At 44.2% G+C, this 13,789-nt stretch overlaps 1 protein-coding gene and 1 long non-coding RNA gene across 2 annotated transcripts in view; one reads left to right on the forward strand and one right to left on the reverse strand.

Annotated features, from left to right (window-relative positions):
• Positions 1-677: 677 nt before the first annotated feature.
• On the reverse strand, positions 678-8,468 carry LOC125160680 (uncharacterized). The gene is made up of 4 exons (XR_007150341.1): positions 8,166-8,468; positions 4,482-4,579; positions 3,421-3,529; positions 678-1,130 (listed from the first exon to the last, which is right to left on the reverse strand). It is a non-coding gene; the product is annotated as an uncharacterized LOC125160680 (long non-coding RNA).
• Positions 8,469-8,784: 316 nt separating this feature from the next.
• Positions 8,785-13,789, forward strand: part of SND1 (staphylococcal nuclease and tudor domain containing 1) — a 423,778-nt gene continuing 418,773 nt past the window's right edge. The window contains exon 1 of the mRNA XM_047848727.1: positions 8,785-9,083. Coding sequence (XP_047704683.1) covers positions 9,006-9,083 — 78 coding nt within the window. The 5' untranslated portion in view covers positions 8,785-9,005. The remainder of the gene's footprint in view (positions 9,084-13,789) is intronic.

The raw sequence follows: 13,789 nt of genomic DNA on the forward strand, positions 1-13,789 counted from the left end.
GTAACTTTTGCCCAAAGAATTAATATAGTTGCATAAATGTGTATTACATCTTTTGAAATCCTTTACATTGACTTACTATATAGACAGGGCAAATTGGGAAGCACACATGATCTTTCTTAAGTTGATAGGAATTTTGTCCTAAGGTTTGTAAAGTTTGGGAAATAATGTCTAAGTCTCAAGCACAGGATAATTTCCCTTTCTTTCTTTTTTTCTTTCTTTATTTCTTTCTTCCTTTTTTCAAACAGGATTTAAGTTCTACTTTTAATGTTATAAACTTATTTTGTTGTTTCTTAAGTTTTTTTTTTAAGGGTGCCTTAAGCATTTTAATCATGTTTGGACTACACAAGGAATATAGAAATCACTTAATTTAAAAACTTATATAGAAAATTATGGCATCAGATATTCAAGTGTAATCAAGATTCAAGGTCAATCACCTACACTAGTGCAGTGTAATAATACATTAGTCACTAGCCTCATGGAGTTATTTAAACTTAAATTAATTAAACCTAAATAACAATAAAAATTCAGCTCAGTTGCATTAACTGAATTTCTTTCTTTCTTTTTTTTTAATGTTTATTTATTTTTGAGAGAGAGACAGAGACGGAGTGTGAGCGGGGGGAGGCGCAGAGAGAGGGAGGCACAGAATGTGAAGCAGGCTCCAGGCTCTGAGTTGTCAGCACACAGCCCGATGTGGGGCTTGAGCTCAAACTGTGAGATCATGACCTGAGCTGAAGTCAGACGCTCAACTGACTGAGCCACCCAGGTGCCCCTGCACTGGCTGAATTTCAAGTCCTCATTAGCCACGTGTAGCTGGTGACTACTGTGTTGGGCAGAGCATATACAGAATATTTCCACCTTCACAGAAAGTTCTTCTGATCAGGGCTGATCTGGACAACTTGGGTTTGGAGGCTTTTCTTTTAAGTAAACATACAGTGAAACTTTGTACTGGTCAGTTTGGACTAACAACATACTACAAAATGGGTGGCTTAAAAACCAGAAACGTGTTCTCATAACTCTGGAGGCTAGAAGTCCAAGATTAAGGTGTCAGAGTTGTCTGGTGAGAAGTCTCCTTCTGGCTTGCAGACGGCCATCTTCTCACTGTGCCCTCCAATGGTCTTTCCTCTGTGCGCCTGCAGGGAGAAAGAAAGAGATCTGGTCTCTTCCTCTTCTTCCTCTTTTTTTTTTTTTAACGTTTATTTATTTTTGAGAGAGAGAGAGCACGTGCATATGAGTGGAGGAGGGGCAGAGAGAGAGGGGGAGACACAGAATCTGAAGCAGTCTCCGGGCTCCAAGCACAAAGCCCGACGCAGGGCTTGAACTCACAAACCATGAGATCATGACCTGAGCTAAAGTCAGACACTTAACCCACTGGGCTACCCCGGGGCCTCTAGTCTCTTTTTCTTCTTAAAAGGACACGAATCCTATGAGATGAGGGCCTTATTCTTCCGACTTCATTTAACATTAATTCCTTCCATAAAGTCCCTATCTCCAAATTCAGTCACACCAGGGGTTTAGGCTTCAACGTATGAATCTGGGGGAGACACAATTCCTTCCACAATAAACATACAAAACAAAGAGGCAGAGAAAAGGAAGAGAAGGAAGAGAAGGAAGAAAAGCAGATCAGGGCCAGATTGTAAGGGCCTCGTGTGCTATGCTGTGGGGTTGAAAGTACCCTGAAACAGAAAGGGAGCCACTGCAGTGTTGAGGAGGGTTTCTGTGTCACTGGGATTTGCATTTTATTTCATTTATTTTTCATTTTTAATGTTTATTTTTGAGAGAGAGAGAGCACGAGCAGGGGAGGGGCAGAGAGGGAGGGAGACAAAGAATCTGAAGCAGGCTCCAGGCTCTGAGCTGCCAGCACAGAACCCAACACGGGGCTCAAACTTGAGGCTTGAACTCATGAACTGCGAGATCATGACCTGACCTGAAGTCGGACACTTAACCAAGACACTGAGCCACCCAAGTACCACTGGGATTTGCGTTTTGAAAGAATACCAGGTAACAGTGTGGATGATGGGTTGAAGTTGGAGGTGCATCAGGGAGAATGGAGGCAGGGTTACTCTAGTGCTGAGATTTCTCCTGTTTCCCTCAAGGAAGGTTACTGGAGAGTTGAAAACTCCTTCTTTGCCCAGCCTCCAGATCCTACAAGTGCAGGAGGAGGGCATGCTTGGTCACCTTAGAAGTCGGTTGGTTACATAGTTAACAGCAGACTATGGTCAGAAAGTTCTGGGTTCAAATTTTGATCCATCCCTTATTTGGTATTGACCTAAAGTTGGCTGCTTACCTTTTCTAAGCATTATGTCCTTTGTAGAAAGAGATTGATCATATCCATTTCAAAGGGCTGGTCTACAGATTAAAACATGTGAGGCAGATAAAAGCATTTATTTATTTTTAAAAATTTTTCAATGTTTATTTATTTTTGAGAGACAGAGAGAAACAGAGGAAGGGGTGGGGGCAGAGAGAGAGACACAGAGTCCAATGCAGGCTCTAGGCTCTGATCTGTCAGCACAGAGCCTGATGCGGGGCTTGGACCCACGAACTGAGAGATCATGACCTGAGCCGAAGTTGGGTGTTTAACCGACTGAGCCAACTAGGTGCCCTAGATAAAAACATTTAGCACAAAGTCTGTTGTTATTTATTTATTTATTTATTTCCCCTCCCCTAGTATAAAGTCTGGTGCTTATGTTTAGTGCTTAATATATTTTGGCTAATATTACTACCAGGATATATTTCCTAAATTTGCTCTCGAAGGAATACAGGAAGCAGGGTGTTTTGTTTGGTTGTTTAAATGAGTCTTGTCTGTCTCTAGACTCTGTGTGTGTGTGTGTGTGTGTGTGTGTGTGTGCGCGCCGCGTGCACCACACAGGAGTTACCTTTAAGGATTTCAAAGTCTCTTTCTCTCTTTTTCGCAAGTGGCTCCACTTATTTGAATAAATAGCTTGTAAATAAATCATTGGTAAACATTACAAAATTAAATTCCTTTTCAAAATCTTGCCAGTATACACAAAATTCACAAACATGCTAGATCCTTTAAAAAATAAAATACATTCAGAGCAGCCATGATATAAAATGCCTGACCCCTGTCTGGGGCCAGGGCCACCCAGAGACATCTTACAGCAGGTGTTTCTGCAGGGAGGTGGAAATGGGGGCTTTTAGACGGAAGGAAGTTTGTACTCTGGCCTTTTACCCCATCTGCTTGCATCTGACTTTTGATCCTTTTTCAAGGAGCTGCTACATGACTGAGAGAGGTGGCTCAGGTGCCCCAGGCTTAGTTCCAAGCAAGGGGTTGGGGTGCACCGTTAGGACCAGGAGCCTCACTATATTACACTAGGGGAAACCAGAGATTCAATCTCTACCATGTTTCTAAAACAGCAAATGCTGCTCTATCAACTTTCTTGAGAGAAGGTGAGGATTTCTTACCTCTACACCTGCTCGGTACTGCGTTCACCCACTGCCTCTGGTCTAATGCTGCCCAGGCACAGAAGCGACCAGAATCTACTTCTAAGGAAGATCAAAGTCTCTTTCCTTCCTGTAAAGGCAAAGTGAGCATGAGCTTTAGAGTCACAAGAACTGGTGTCAAATCCCTTCTCTGCCACTTACTTGCTCTGTGACCTTCAACAAACATCCTCCATGAGGCTCTAGCTCCTTATAGGTAAAATGAACATGATAATACTTTGGTCTCATTCATTTATTAACAAATATTGGCCGACCAGCTATGTTGAATTCCCAGACATTGGGCTGGGGATTCCACTGTCAATAAATCAGACTGAGTCTGATGACATTTTAGAGGGCAAAGAGACAATTATGTTCCAATCTGATAAATGCTTTGATAAACCAAAAATAGGAGGCAAGAGAACTAAACCTGTCATCTTCTCAATGCCTTTCAGGGGAGAAAGGGGAGAATGGTTTCCAAGTAGGAAGCTGAAGGATATGGAGGTGGTAGTCACGTGGAGTGAGAAGGGTGGAGAGGAGGACAAAGGGGTGGAAAGAGAGATCCAGGCAGACACAAAAGTATGTGCAAAGGCCTGGAGACAAGTGTTTCCTTGAAAGACCAAAACCAAGTTCACTTGGTCTGTTAGCTGTTTGAAGGGTAGAGCTGTGACAGGAGATCTGGGGTGAATAAATCACATGAGAGAATCAAGGAGAAGAGAAATGAGCAGATCTGCATTTTAGAAATGCCACTTTGACTACCATAGCAAGAATGGATGGGGTATAGGTAGGGAAGACTGGCATCGGGGATCTCTAGTATCAGCCTGGTGCAGTAGTAGTTCAGGTAAAAATAAGCCAAGTTTAAGCAATAGGATATATTAAATAATCATCATAAAAGTTTAACCCAGAGATGATCCAGACAGTGTTCTATGTATTTAACATTTACTAACTCATATAATCTTCAAGACCAGAACAACCCTAGGAGGAAGGTCCTATTATCATCTTTATTTGACAGAGGAGACAGCCATCGAACAGAGATACATATAACTTACTCAAGGTTATACAACGTTGGGATGTGAACCCAGGTGGTCGGGTTCTGGGGCCTGTGTGCTTGACTGTGCCGCTGTGGATCCAACATTTCAGATGTTGACTAGGAAGTGAGGAATGAAAAAGGGGAGGTGTCACTGATGATCTCCAGATTTCTGGTTTGCAACTGGGTAACTTCTGGTGTCATTATTGGGGCTGTGACACGTACTAGGGAAGAGCAGGTTTGAGAGGAAAGATAATGAGTTTCTTGTGAGACATGTTGAATTTGAATTCCCAAGGGGCTAGGTTATTATTATTGAACATAGGATCTGCAGCTGAAGAAAGAGATTTAGACAGGAGCTATATACCTATATTTAGGAATCCTTAGCATGCAGCCAGGGGAGTGGCTAAGATGTCTTAGGAAGAATGTTTCAATGATTGTTTATTTTTGAAAGAGAGAGAGAGAGAGAGAGAGAGAGAGAGAGAGAGAGAGAATGAATGGGGGAGGGGCAGATGGAGAGGGAGACATAAATCTGCCCAGAGCTGTCTGCCCAGAGCCTGACGCAGGGCTTGAACTCACGAACCATGAGGTCACGGCCTGAGCTGAAGTTGGATGCTCAACCAACTAAGCCACCCAGGTGCCCCAAGAATGTTTCAAATTAGAAAGGAAGACGCTTTGAGAAGAACCCAGAGGAACATCAATATCAAGTAGAAGCAAAAGAAATCATTCCCAATGGTGATGAGGAGGAGCAGCTAGATAGATGGGAGGAATACAAGGAATGTGGGAAGGAAAAAGGCATTTTGAGGAGCAAATAGTGTCAAATGTTATGGAGGAGGTGTGAGGTGTGAGAAGGAGGAGGTCAGTATTGACCTTGGAGAGAACAGTTTCAGTAAATTGATAAGAGCAATAGAGTGCAGTGTTCTGACAATTGAATGCAGGGTGAAGATATAGAAAGCAACAAAGAATTTCACAGAGGGGGTTTGTCTGTGAAGGGAGGAGAAGAGCTATCGAAAGAGGGATGTGGAGAAAGGGAAGATTTATTTAATTATTTTCACTATGCAAGAAATTGGGAGAATATTTAAATGCTAATAAGAAGAATCCAGATAAACTGAGAAGGTGTAAAAACAGGAGAGAGAATTATCTATTAAGAGAGTTCTTGACAAGGTGGAGGGGGGGTGGATCCAGAACATAGATAGAGGGGTTAGCCTAAGAAGTAGGGGGAAGTTTTGCTTTGTAATGAGGAAGAAGGAGAGGGATGAGAAAAAAGGTAAGGTTCCAGATTTGGTGTGGGAAATGGAGGCAGTTCTTGATGGCTTTTATTCTCTCTCAAGTAGAAGGCCTATCACTATCTGAGAGGGTGGGAGCCAGTGGAGTTGGAGTTAAGAGGGAAATAGAGAAGGTTTAAAACAGACTCACTGATATTTATTTTATTTTTAAGGTCATTTATTTACTTTCAGAGAGAATCCCAAGCAGGCTCTGCACTGTCAGCACAGAGCTCGACGTGGGGCTCAATCTCATGAACTGTGAGATCATGACCTGAGCCAAAATCGAGAGTCGGCCGCTTAACTGACTGAGCCACCCAGGTGCCCCTTATTTTATTTTTTAATATATATATATTTGCAACCTCCCTCTCCCTCCAGACTCACTGATTTTTAGGGCAGTGACACTACTCTGCATGACATCATAAAAGTCCATATGTCATTATACATTTGTCCAAACCCACAGAATGTACATCAAGAGTGAACCCTAATGTAAATTATGTCCTCTGGGTGATTGTTATGTGTCAGCATAGGTTCATCAACTGTAGAAAGTGCACCAGTCCGGTGAGGGGTATTGATAATGGCAGAGGCTATGCATGTGTATGGTCTGGGAGCATATGGGAAATCTCTACCTTTCCCTTACTACTGCTTTAAACCTAAAACTGCTCTCAAAAAATAAACTAAACAACAACAGCAACCAGACCTAGCGACCAAAGTGACTGAGGAAACAGAAGAACTCCAGGCAATGTGGGAGGGCCCATGAATTCACTGTGGCACCAATGTGCGCATTTGTGTGTTTTCTGTAGCTAAGTGGTAGGTTTGGAGAAGGCAGAAGGATCTAGAATTGGAGTTTTGACAGGTAGGTCGGATGGAAGACAATGGGAATTAGAGATGAGGACACTGAGAAGAGAGAGCAAAATGACAAGAGTCTAACCAAGGATTCAGGAGAAAGCAAAAGGGAACAGATTACAAAGATAGAGAGGTTCAGGGACTTTGAATTCTATGTAAAATTAAATAACAGTGTGTGATCGGCAGCCTCTAAGATGATCCCCAGTGATCCTGCCTCCTAGTATTTATGCGCCTGGATAATCCTCTCCCCTTGAAAGTAGTGTGAACCAAATGACTTTTCTAAGGAACAGCATACGGCAAAAGCAGCAAAAGCAATGGGATGTTACTTCTGAGATTAGGTTCAAAAAGACTCTGGCTTGCTTGTCTTTCTTGCTCTGTCACTTGCCTGCTCTGATAGAAACCAGCTACCAGGTGAGCTGCCCTATGGAGAGGTCCACTAACAAGGAACTGAGGCCCTCAGTCCAATGCTCTTGAGGAACTGAATCCTGCCAATGACTATGTGAATGAATTTGGAAGTAGAGCCTCTGTCAGCTAATAGACCTGCATGAGAACCCAACTCCCAATGACACCTTGATTACCGCCTTGTGAAAGACCTCGAGGCAAAGGTATTCAGCTAAGCCACGCAGAGATTATAAATGATCATTGTTTAATACCTAAGTTTTGGGGTAAATTGTTATGCAGCAATAGATAAGACAAGGTGTAAGAGAAGTAACTAAGTGAGAAAGTAGAAAGGGCAGCAATTATGATCAGAGAATGGGGTATCTGGAGTTCACAATTTCAGCTATGGAACAATTGCCATACTTTATCTGTACTGAACAGGGTGGCTAAACGGGGTGCACAGAGGTGAAGTTCACTGAAGATGAGGTAAAGGAGCTGAGAGGCCAGGGTATTGGACAAGTCAGGCTCATAAATGTTGAAATCATTCAGGATCACCGGGTGGAGAAGTGTGCACCAGGTGTTGATTTCAACGAATGACAAGGTGGGAGTTAAGGCAGAGAAGACAAGAACCTTAATGAGATAAGAGTGGTATAAATCTGGTGGAATGAGCCTTCACAAAGTTGTTGTTTTTCTGGAGAGGGTAGCAAGTTAATGGTATGGAAAGGGCAGCACTAAGGATCTAGGAAGATTGGTGGCCCCAAAACTTCACTGGGATATGTGAAGTGTGGAAGTATAGACAACCTCTTCTCAAAAGAGCTACAGGTGAAGTGGTATCCTCAACGTGGAGCCAGGTTTGAAGATTAAGATTAAACGGCATAAGGTCCTTGGCTCCACATAGTGAGCACTTGACGGATTATTAGTTGCCTTTAAACATTCACTTGCTCCGCACGCCTCTCCCCCAATCTCTTTATTCAGAAGAGACTAGGGCCAGGTTAAGGGATGGGATCAGGTGGTTGGAACCGGCATGGCTCTTCACAAGCGATCAAGGGACTGCCTCCTCTAGGCCCAGGGAGAGCTTGTACCATGGCTTTCCCTAACCTTCATTGGCGAAGCTGAGAAGAGCCCGAAAACGAGGGCCATTCTCTCCCGTGCACAGGGCACATCACCCCCTAAGAGAGATTTACCCAACCTCCCCCCCCCCCAACATTAATCGAGAGCCTTACAAGTGCCAGACACCGGCTACACAAACACGAGAGATACACTCCCAACTACAGGAAGGGTGCCTGGCCGCGTTCCGTCAACGCCAGCATCCGCAGATTTAACGATGCTCAGACTTTTCCAAGTCCTCCCCACACTTTTAGCTGACGTAAAATGTCGGAATTAGGTGTGCAGCCTGTACGGAGATTGTTCAGGTCCTCGCCTCCTTGGCTCCGGATTCCCCAAACCGCGCTCCCCAATCCGGGTGCGCCCTCCTGGAACTCAGCAGTACACGTGGGCTCCCCGCTGGCCCGCGGGGCGGGGCGCAATGGGCGGGACTAGACTGGAAGGAGAGGCTGTCCCCGCCCCCGGGGCTCCCATGGCCCCCCGCGCCCCGCGGCCAGATGCTGACGTGTCCTTTCCTTCCCACTACACCTCCCGACACTACCTACTACGGCTGCCCCGGAAGTCCCGCCTCATACATAACCCGTCACCGCAAATCAGCTCTTTCAGCGCTTCCTGGAGCTTGCCACCCGTTTTGGGACTAAGGGGCGGGGCTCCGAGAGCAGGGTGCCTATTGGCTTGAGGTCCGGCAGGCCCTGGGTGCTAATTGGCTGGAGGGCGGTGGCGCTCTGGCACGCTTGCGCGGCGAGTAGAACGTGTGGCGGCGGCGGAGAACGCGTCCCCTCTTTCGCTCTCAGTCCCGCTGCTGCTCTTGTGAGCGCCTGCCGCGTCCGTGCCGTCCATTGCCCGAAACCCGTCGCCTGCCAGCTCCCTGCCGCGGCGGCCTCCCACCAACACCGACACCCACATTGACACCTCCAAGCCGGCCCACCGCCTTACTTGCTGCCTTTCTATCTCTACACATGGCCTCCTCCGCGCAGAGCGGCGGCACCTCCGGGGGACCCGCGGTCCCCACCGTGCAGCGGGGCATCGTCAAGATGGTGAGAGCGGGGACCCGGACACTGACCCCACCGCCCGCCTCCGGGCGGGTTTTGGCGCTGGCTCTTCTTCCCCTTCCGCCAGTCTGCGTTGTCTCCTAGATCCCTTCCTCTACCCCTTTTCTCACTTTTCACCCATTCTCGGAATTCCCTTCCTAGACGGAACCCGACACGGTCTCCCCTTGGTACTTTGCTTCCGGACACCCTGGCATCAGGGGTCACAGTGATTTCCGTGGTCGCGGCACTCAGATCTGCTGTTTACTAGGACAGATCGATTACTTAATTGATTAACGGAGATAATAAATTGATATCTGCCCTCCCATCCCCCCGTTCTTCTGTTTGTTTTGACATCTGCTGAGCAGTTTGCAGCTTTTCGAGATCCTAACATCCTCTCTTCTCTGAAACTAAGCACTTGGCCATCTTGAAGATTTTCAGTTTCCACCGACGCTCACTTAACTCCCAAGTTTTCTGGCTCTTTGGCCCTCATATTCCGTCTTTTTCTCTCCACCTCTGGTGTCAAGTGTGCAATCCCAAGAGCTTTTAGTATTTGTGTTCCCTCTCCTTTTGACCCTTAAATGTTAGGCCAGTAGAAATCTTAGAGATCATTATTGTTCCTCCACCTCTTACGCCTAAGGAGACTGGTTTGAAGAGGGCAGTGACTTGCCTAAGGTCATCGCATGGTGGTGGCTTGGATTAGGGCCAGGACTAGAGCCCCAAGTGTTCGGATTCCCAGTCCACCGCGGTAACACTTGATTCTGCCTTATTTTTATATACCCTCACTCTCTCAATTCTTGAATTTTGAATTTAAAACCCTGCAAGGCTCATTCTTAAAAATTTACCGCCAACTCCATGATAATTTTGTAGTATAAATTCTTATTATCACTTGTCTCCTCTTTTCTCTCCCAAATGCTCCCAAATCCAGGAACTTGACATTTCTTGGTTAACAGATTTTCCATTTGTGATGACCACAGACTAATAGATTTCATTTCAGACTTCAATACTGACTTCCTTCTGGAACAACAGATATTCTTTGTGACATTTTCTCCCAAAGCTCCACAGTTTTTTGTAGTTGCAGGAAGTTTAAAAAACATTTTGTTTTCTTGGCTCATTGTCAGGGTTAAAATGTTCTTTAGCTTGCGTGTGTGTGTGTGTAAAAATTAGATTTTGAGGTTTTTCTTCCCAGCCTGATTCTCATGTGTTCATTTCTTGGGTGATGTTCTGCCACCAGTTGAAATTTCCAAGGTTTTCAGTATTGTTTCCCCCTTTATACATAATTGGAGAGTCAGAATTTATTAGAAACTGATTGAGAAGGGAATTTCCAAGGTTCACATATTTTCCCTTCTTTGAAATATTGATCTGACCCATGAGTAGATCCTTTTAAATTAGCTTTTTCATTTGCACTGGTCTTTCCCTTCACCATAAGGACACAGCATTGCTTGGCTGTCTGGTGGTGCGATTGGCAGCATTGAGTGGATCTGAGTGTTTTCCTTTGCTAAGGCTTGAACTTTTCTTAAAGGTCTCTCTCATTTGTGGCGTGGGAATGAGGCTGAACACGTTTTTGTTTCTACCAATGCTACAGGCTTTCAGGGTATCTGGATTCTATGAGGTGACCATGCCTGACAGATTACCCCCATGGATACTGAATATCAACATCACTTGTTTATTAAGGGTCACGTCTTGTGTTGAGTGTCTTGTTTATATTATTGCATTTGTAACACCTAACAAGTAGATCGCATTTTTGGCTGCATTTTACAGATGTGTAATCTGAGGTTTAGAAAGACTAGTTCACACAAGGACAGGCACTTTTTATTGGTAATAAGAGGCAGAGATGAGACTTGAACCCAGGCCTGTCTACCAAAGCATGTACTGTTTGACATGCTATGCTGCTTCTGCCTCCAGGGCAAGACTTTATAATGTGGAGGGTGGGGCCAGTGATGTATGACCACAAAATTGCAGGAAAGTGAAGCTGACTGTAATCAAGTTAAGGAAAGATTAGATGTTACTCCTTGCCTTATCCTCGAGCTGTTATTGTGGTCAGAGGCTTCATTATGTGCTTAGGAGAGTCATGTGGAAGACACATTTGAATCTGGGAGGAAGCTTTTATTTTTATTTATTTATTTAGTTATTTGGGAGGAAGCTTTTAAAATTCAGCCATTGAATAGTCTATACTGCTGGGTTTTTTTTCGTTTTTTTGTTTTTTTGTTTTTTTTGTCTGTGACCAAACTGCAGGGATGGGTGGGTGAGTTGAAGTAGGGATTAGGGGAGGGAAGCTGGATGAACTGCAGAGTGACTGGCCGATTTATGCCAGGTGTAAAGCCTTCTCTGGAATGAAAAATCGACCACTGGAAAATTGCTCTGTGTGAAGCTCTTCTGCTAAGCAAAGTTTTATTTTCCTGGAGAGTCATCATTTCCAGTGGTACTAGGAACTGCTTTGTAAGAAGTCCAGAAAGGAAGATGGAGCTCTGTGACAGGAAAGCGAGAAGGAAATAGTAGTTTGAAGAATTGGAAAATAGTAGTTACTGCCACTGGGAGAAGGGTAGAAACCGGAACACTGACTAACCAGGGGTGTGCTTTTCAGGGTGAGCCCTCCACATGTGTCTGGACTAAGGCCGAGTTGCAGGTCTGAAATGGTCTAGGGATGAGCTTTGCTGCAGTGAAGAGGAAAAGTCCTTCCTCTGTTTGAGGGGGCAAAACTCGGATTATAGGGCCACGGAAGGTGCAAGTTTCTAGTAAGTCCTTTGTTACTTTTTTAAGGTTAAAGAAGAATGAACTTGGAAAAAAAAAAAAAAGAAGAATGAACTTGGGAATCAAGTTGTAAAAAAAAATCTTTGCATTTGACCGGTTTTTAAAAACGATGGCGAAGGTAGAGGCTCTGTCTGCTCTGAGAGTGGGAGCAAGGGGACAGAAACAGAGTTGGTTCTGGAATGTGTTTAAGGAGGAAGTGGGCAGTAAGTTGACACAAGCATTTTGGAGCTGTTCTGTTACTGAAAAGGCAGTGAGGATGATGGAAAAACTGAAGGTGGATTTATATTTCTTGAGTTGGGATGAGACTGGCAAGTGTGTGGGCAGACAAAATATAACCTGGAAAAGTAAATGTCTTTGTTAAATCAGATACTGTTTTCTCAAAGTCCTGAAAGATTCTAACTCTGGATTTCTTTGAATGATATGCTAGACTTTCTGTTATCTCAGCAGATTATTTTCAGCACATGTTAAATGGATGAGGTTGAGAGAAGTCTTGGGGTACTTAGTATAGAATTTGGTCACCACACTTAGCAGCTATTAGAGATGGCTGTTTTCTCTGGTTTTATGCACCTGATTTACTTTCTGTTTTGAGGATAGAGCCCTTTTCTATGTCTTTTCACCCTAATTTTCCCATCTAACTTGTATTTGTGTGTCTTTCCAAGCAGGAGCACATGGATTGCTTTCAGGACAGCAGAGTGAGTCTGCCATGGTTCTTGAAGCTGTGTGCTTAGCAGAAGTGGCTATGGAAGCAGCATATCTGCACCTGCTTATGGTGTAGAAGGCCAGAGAGAGGACAGTGCGAAAACATTTCACCCCACCGCATGTAATTGCCTTAAGGAGAAAGGAACCCCTCTGCCAGTCTTTGGTTTTATGCTAAGAACCAAGATTCTCTACTGGACGACTAAGGCAGAGGGTCATCCAAAGGAGAAGATGGCCACAAGTTTCCTCCTTCAATGGGAAGTGTGCTGCCAGGTTGTTCTAAAGTGGGATGTAGGCTTCCTGGTGAGTAGCTTAGTGGAAATTTCTCCAGTGTACAGCTTGTAGGAAATGCTGTCTATAATTTAGATCTTAGGTTTCTGAACTAAGAAGTATGTGTCTTTCCAGAGTGTAGTGGGGACAAAAGTAGTAGTCCGTTGATCTGCTCCTTCCTACGTGCACTTAGCTCATGCAGACCGAAAGAAAAAAAAACACATCTTTCTTAAGCTACTTAAAATAGTCTTATCCTGCTACTCAAAGGGACAAGGTGGCTGAATAATATTTTAGTAGAGCCATTCGCAAAGAACTAGGTAGAATAGGATGGCAGGCTTTTCCCTATAGTCTTAAAATTGCCCACATCTCAGCAGGTGAGCATGGTGGCTTCCAATCAAGATTGCGAGTAAAAGAGTACTAAGTTTTTACTGTATCTTAAATGTTTTCTGTCATTTTTTTTCTGTATGAAAAGGAAGCATCCAGCTGGTTCTAGTCATGCTAACAGTGGCTGCTGCCATGTACTAACTAATGATACAGAATGATGAGCAATCATACTTCCTTTCTTTCTTGAACAAATTGTGCATCTAGCATTGTGTGGGTATTGGAGAAACAGTAGTAAAAAGTAGACCAGATTCCTGCCCTTATGGTTTATGAAGGAGACAGACAATAAACAGGTAAACAAGAAATGCACGATATTATGAGATAGTGATTTCAGGTAGGGGGATGGGACGGGGTGGTTGGGACTAAGGGAGGGAGTGGCTCCGTTAGATAAGGTGTTTAGGAAAGGTTAAAAAAATGCTGTTCGTCAGCATTTGTGCTGAGATCTGATGGACAAGAAAGAATCAACCGTAGGAGAAGTGTGTTCTTGGTAGAGAGAACAGCAAGTGCAAAAGCTGTAGGGTCCCCATGGATGTTTATCTTCAGTATTTTTATAGTATCTCTTTAATTTCTTCAAGTTCAGGGTGCCACATAAGTGGTATGGGTTTAACGTGAGCTAT

The sequence above is a fragment of the Prionailurus viverrinus genome, chromosome A2 (genome assembly GCF_022837055.1).
Source record: "Prionailurus viverrinus isolate Anna chromosome A2, UM_Priviv_1.0, whole genome shotgun sequence".
In the NCBI taxonomy this organism is placed as follows: domain Eukaryota; kingdom Metazoa; phylum Chordata; class Mammalia; order Carnivora; family Felidae; genus Prionailurus; species Prionailurus viverrinus.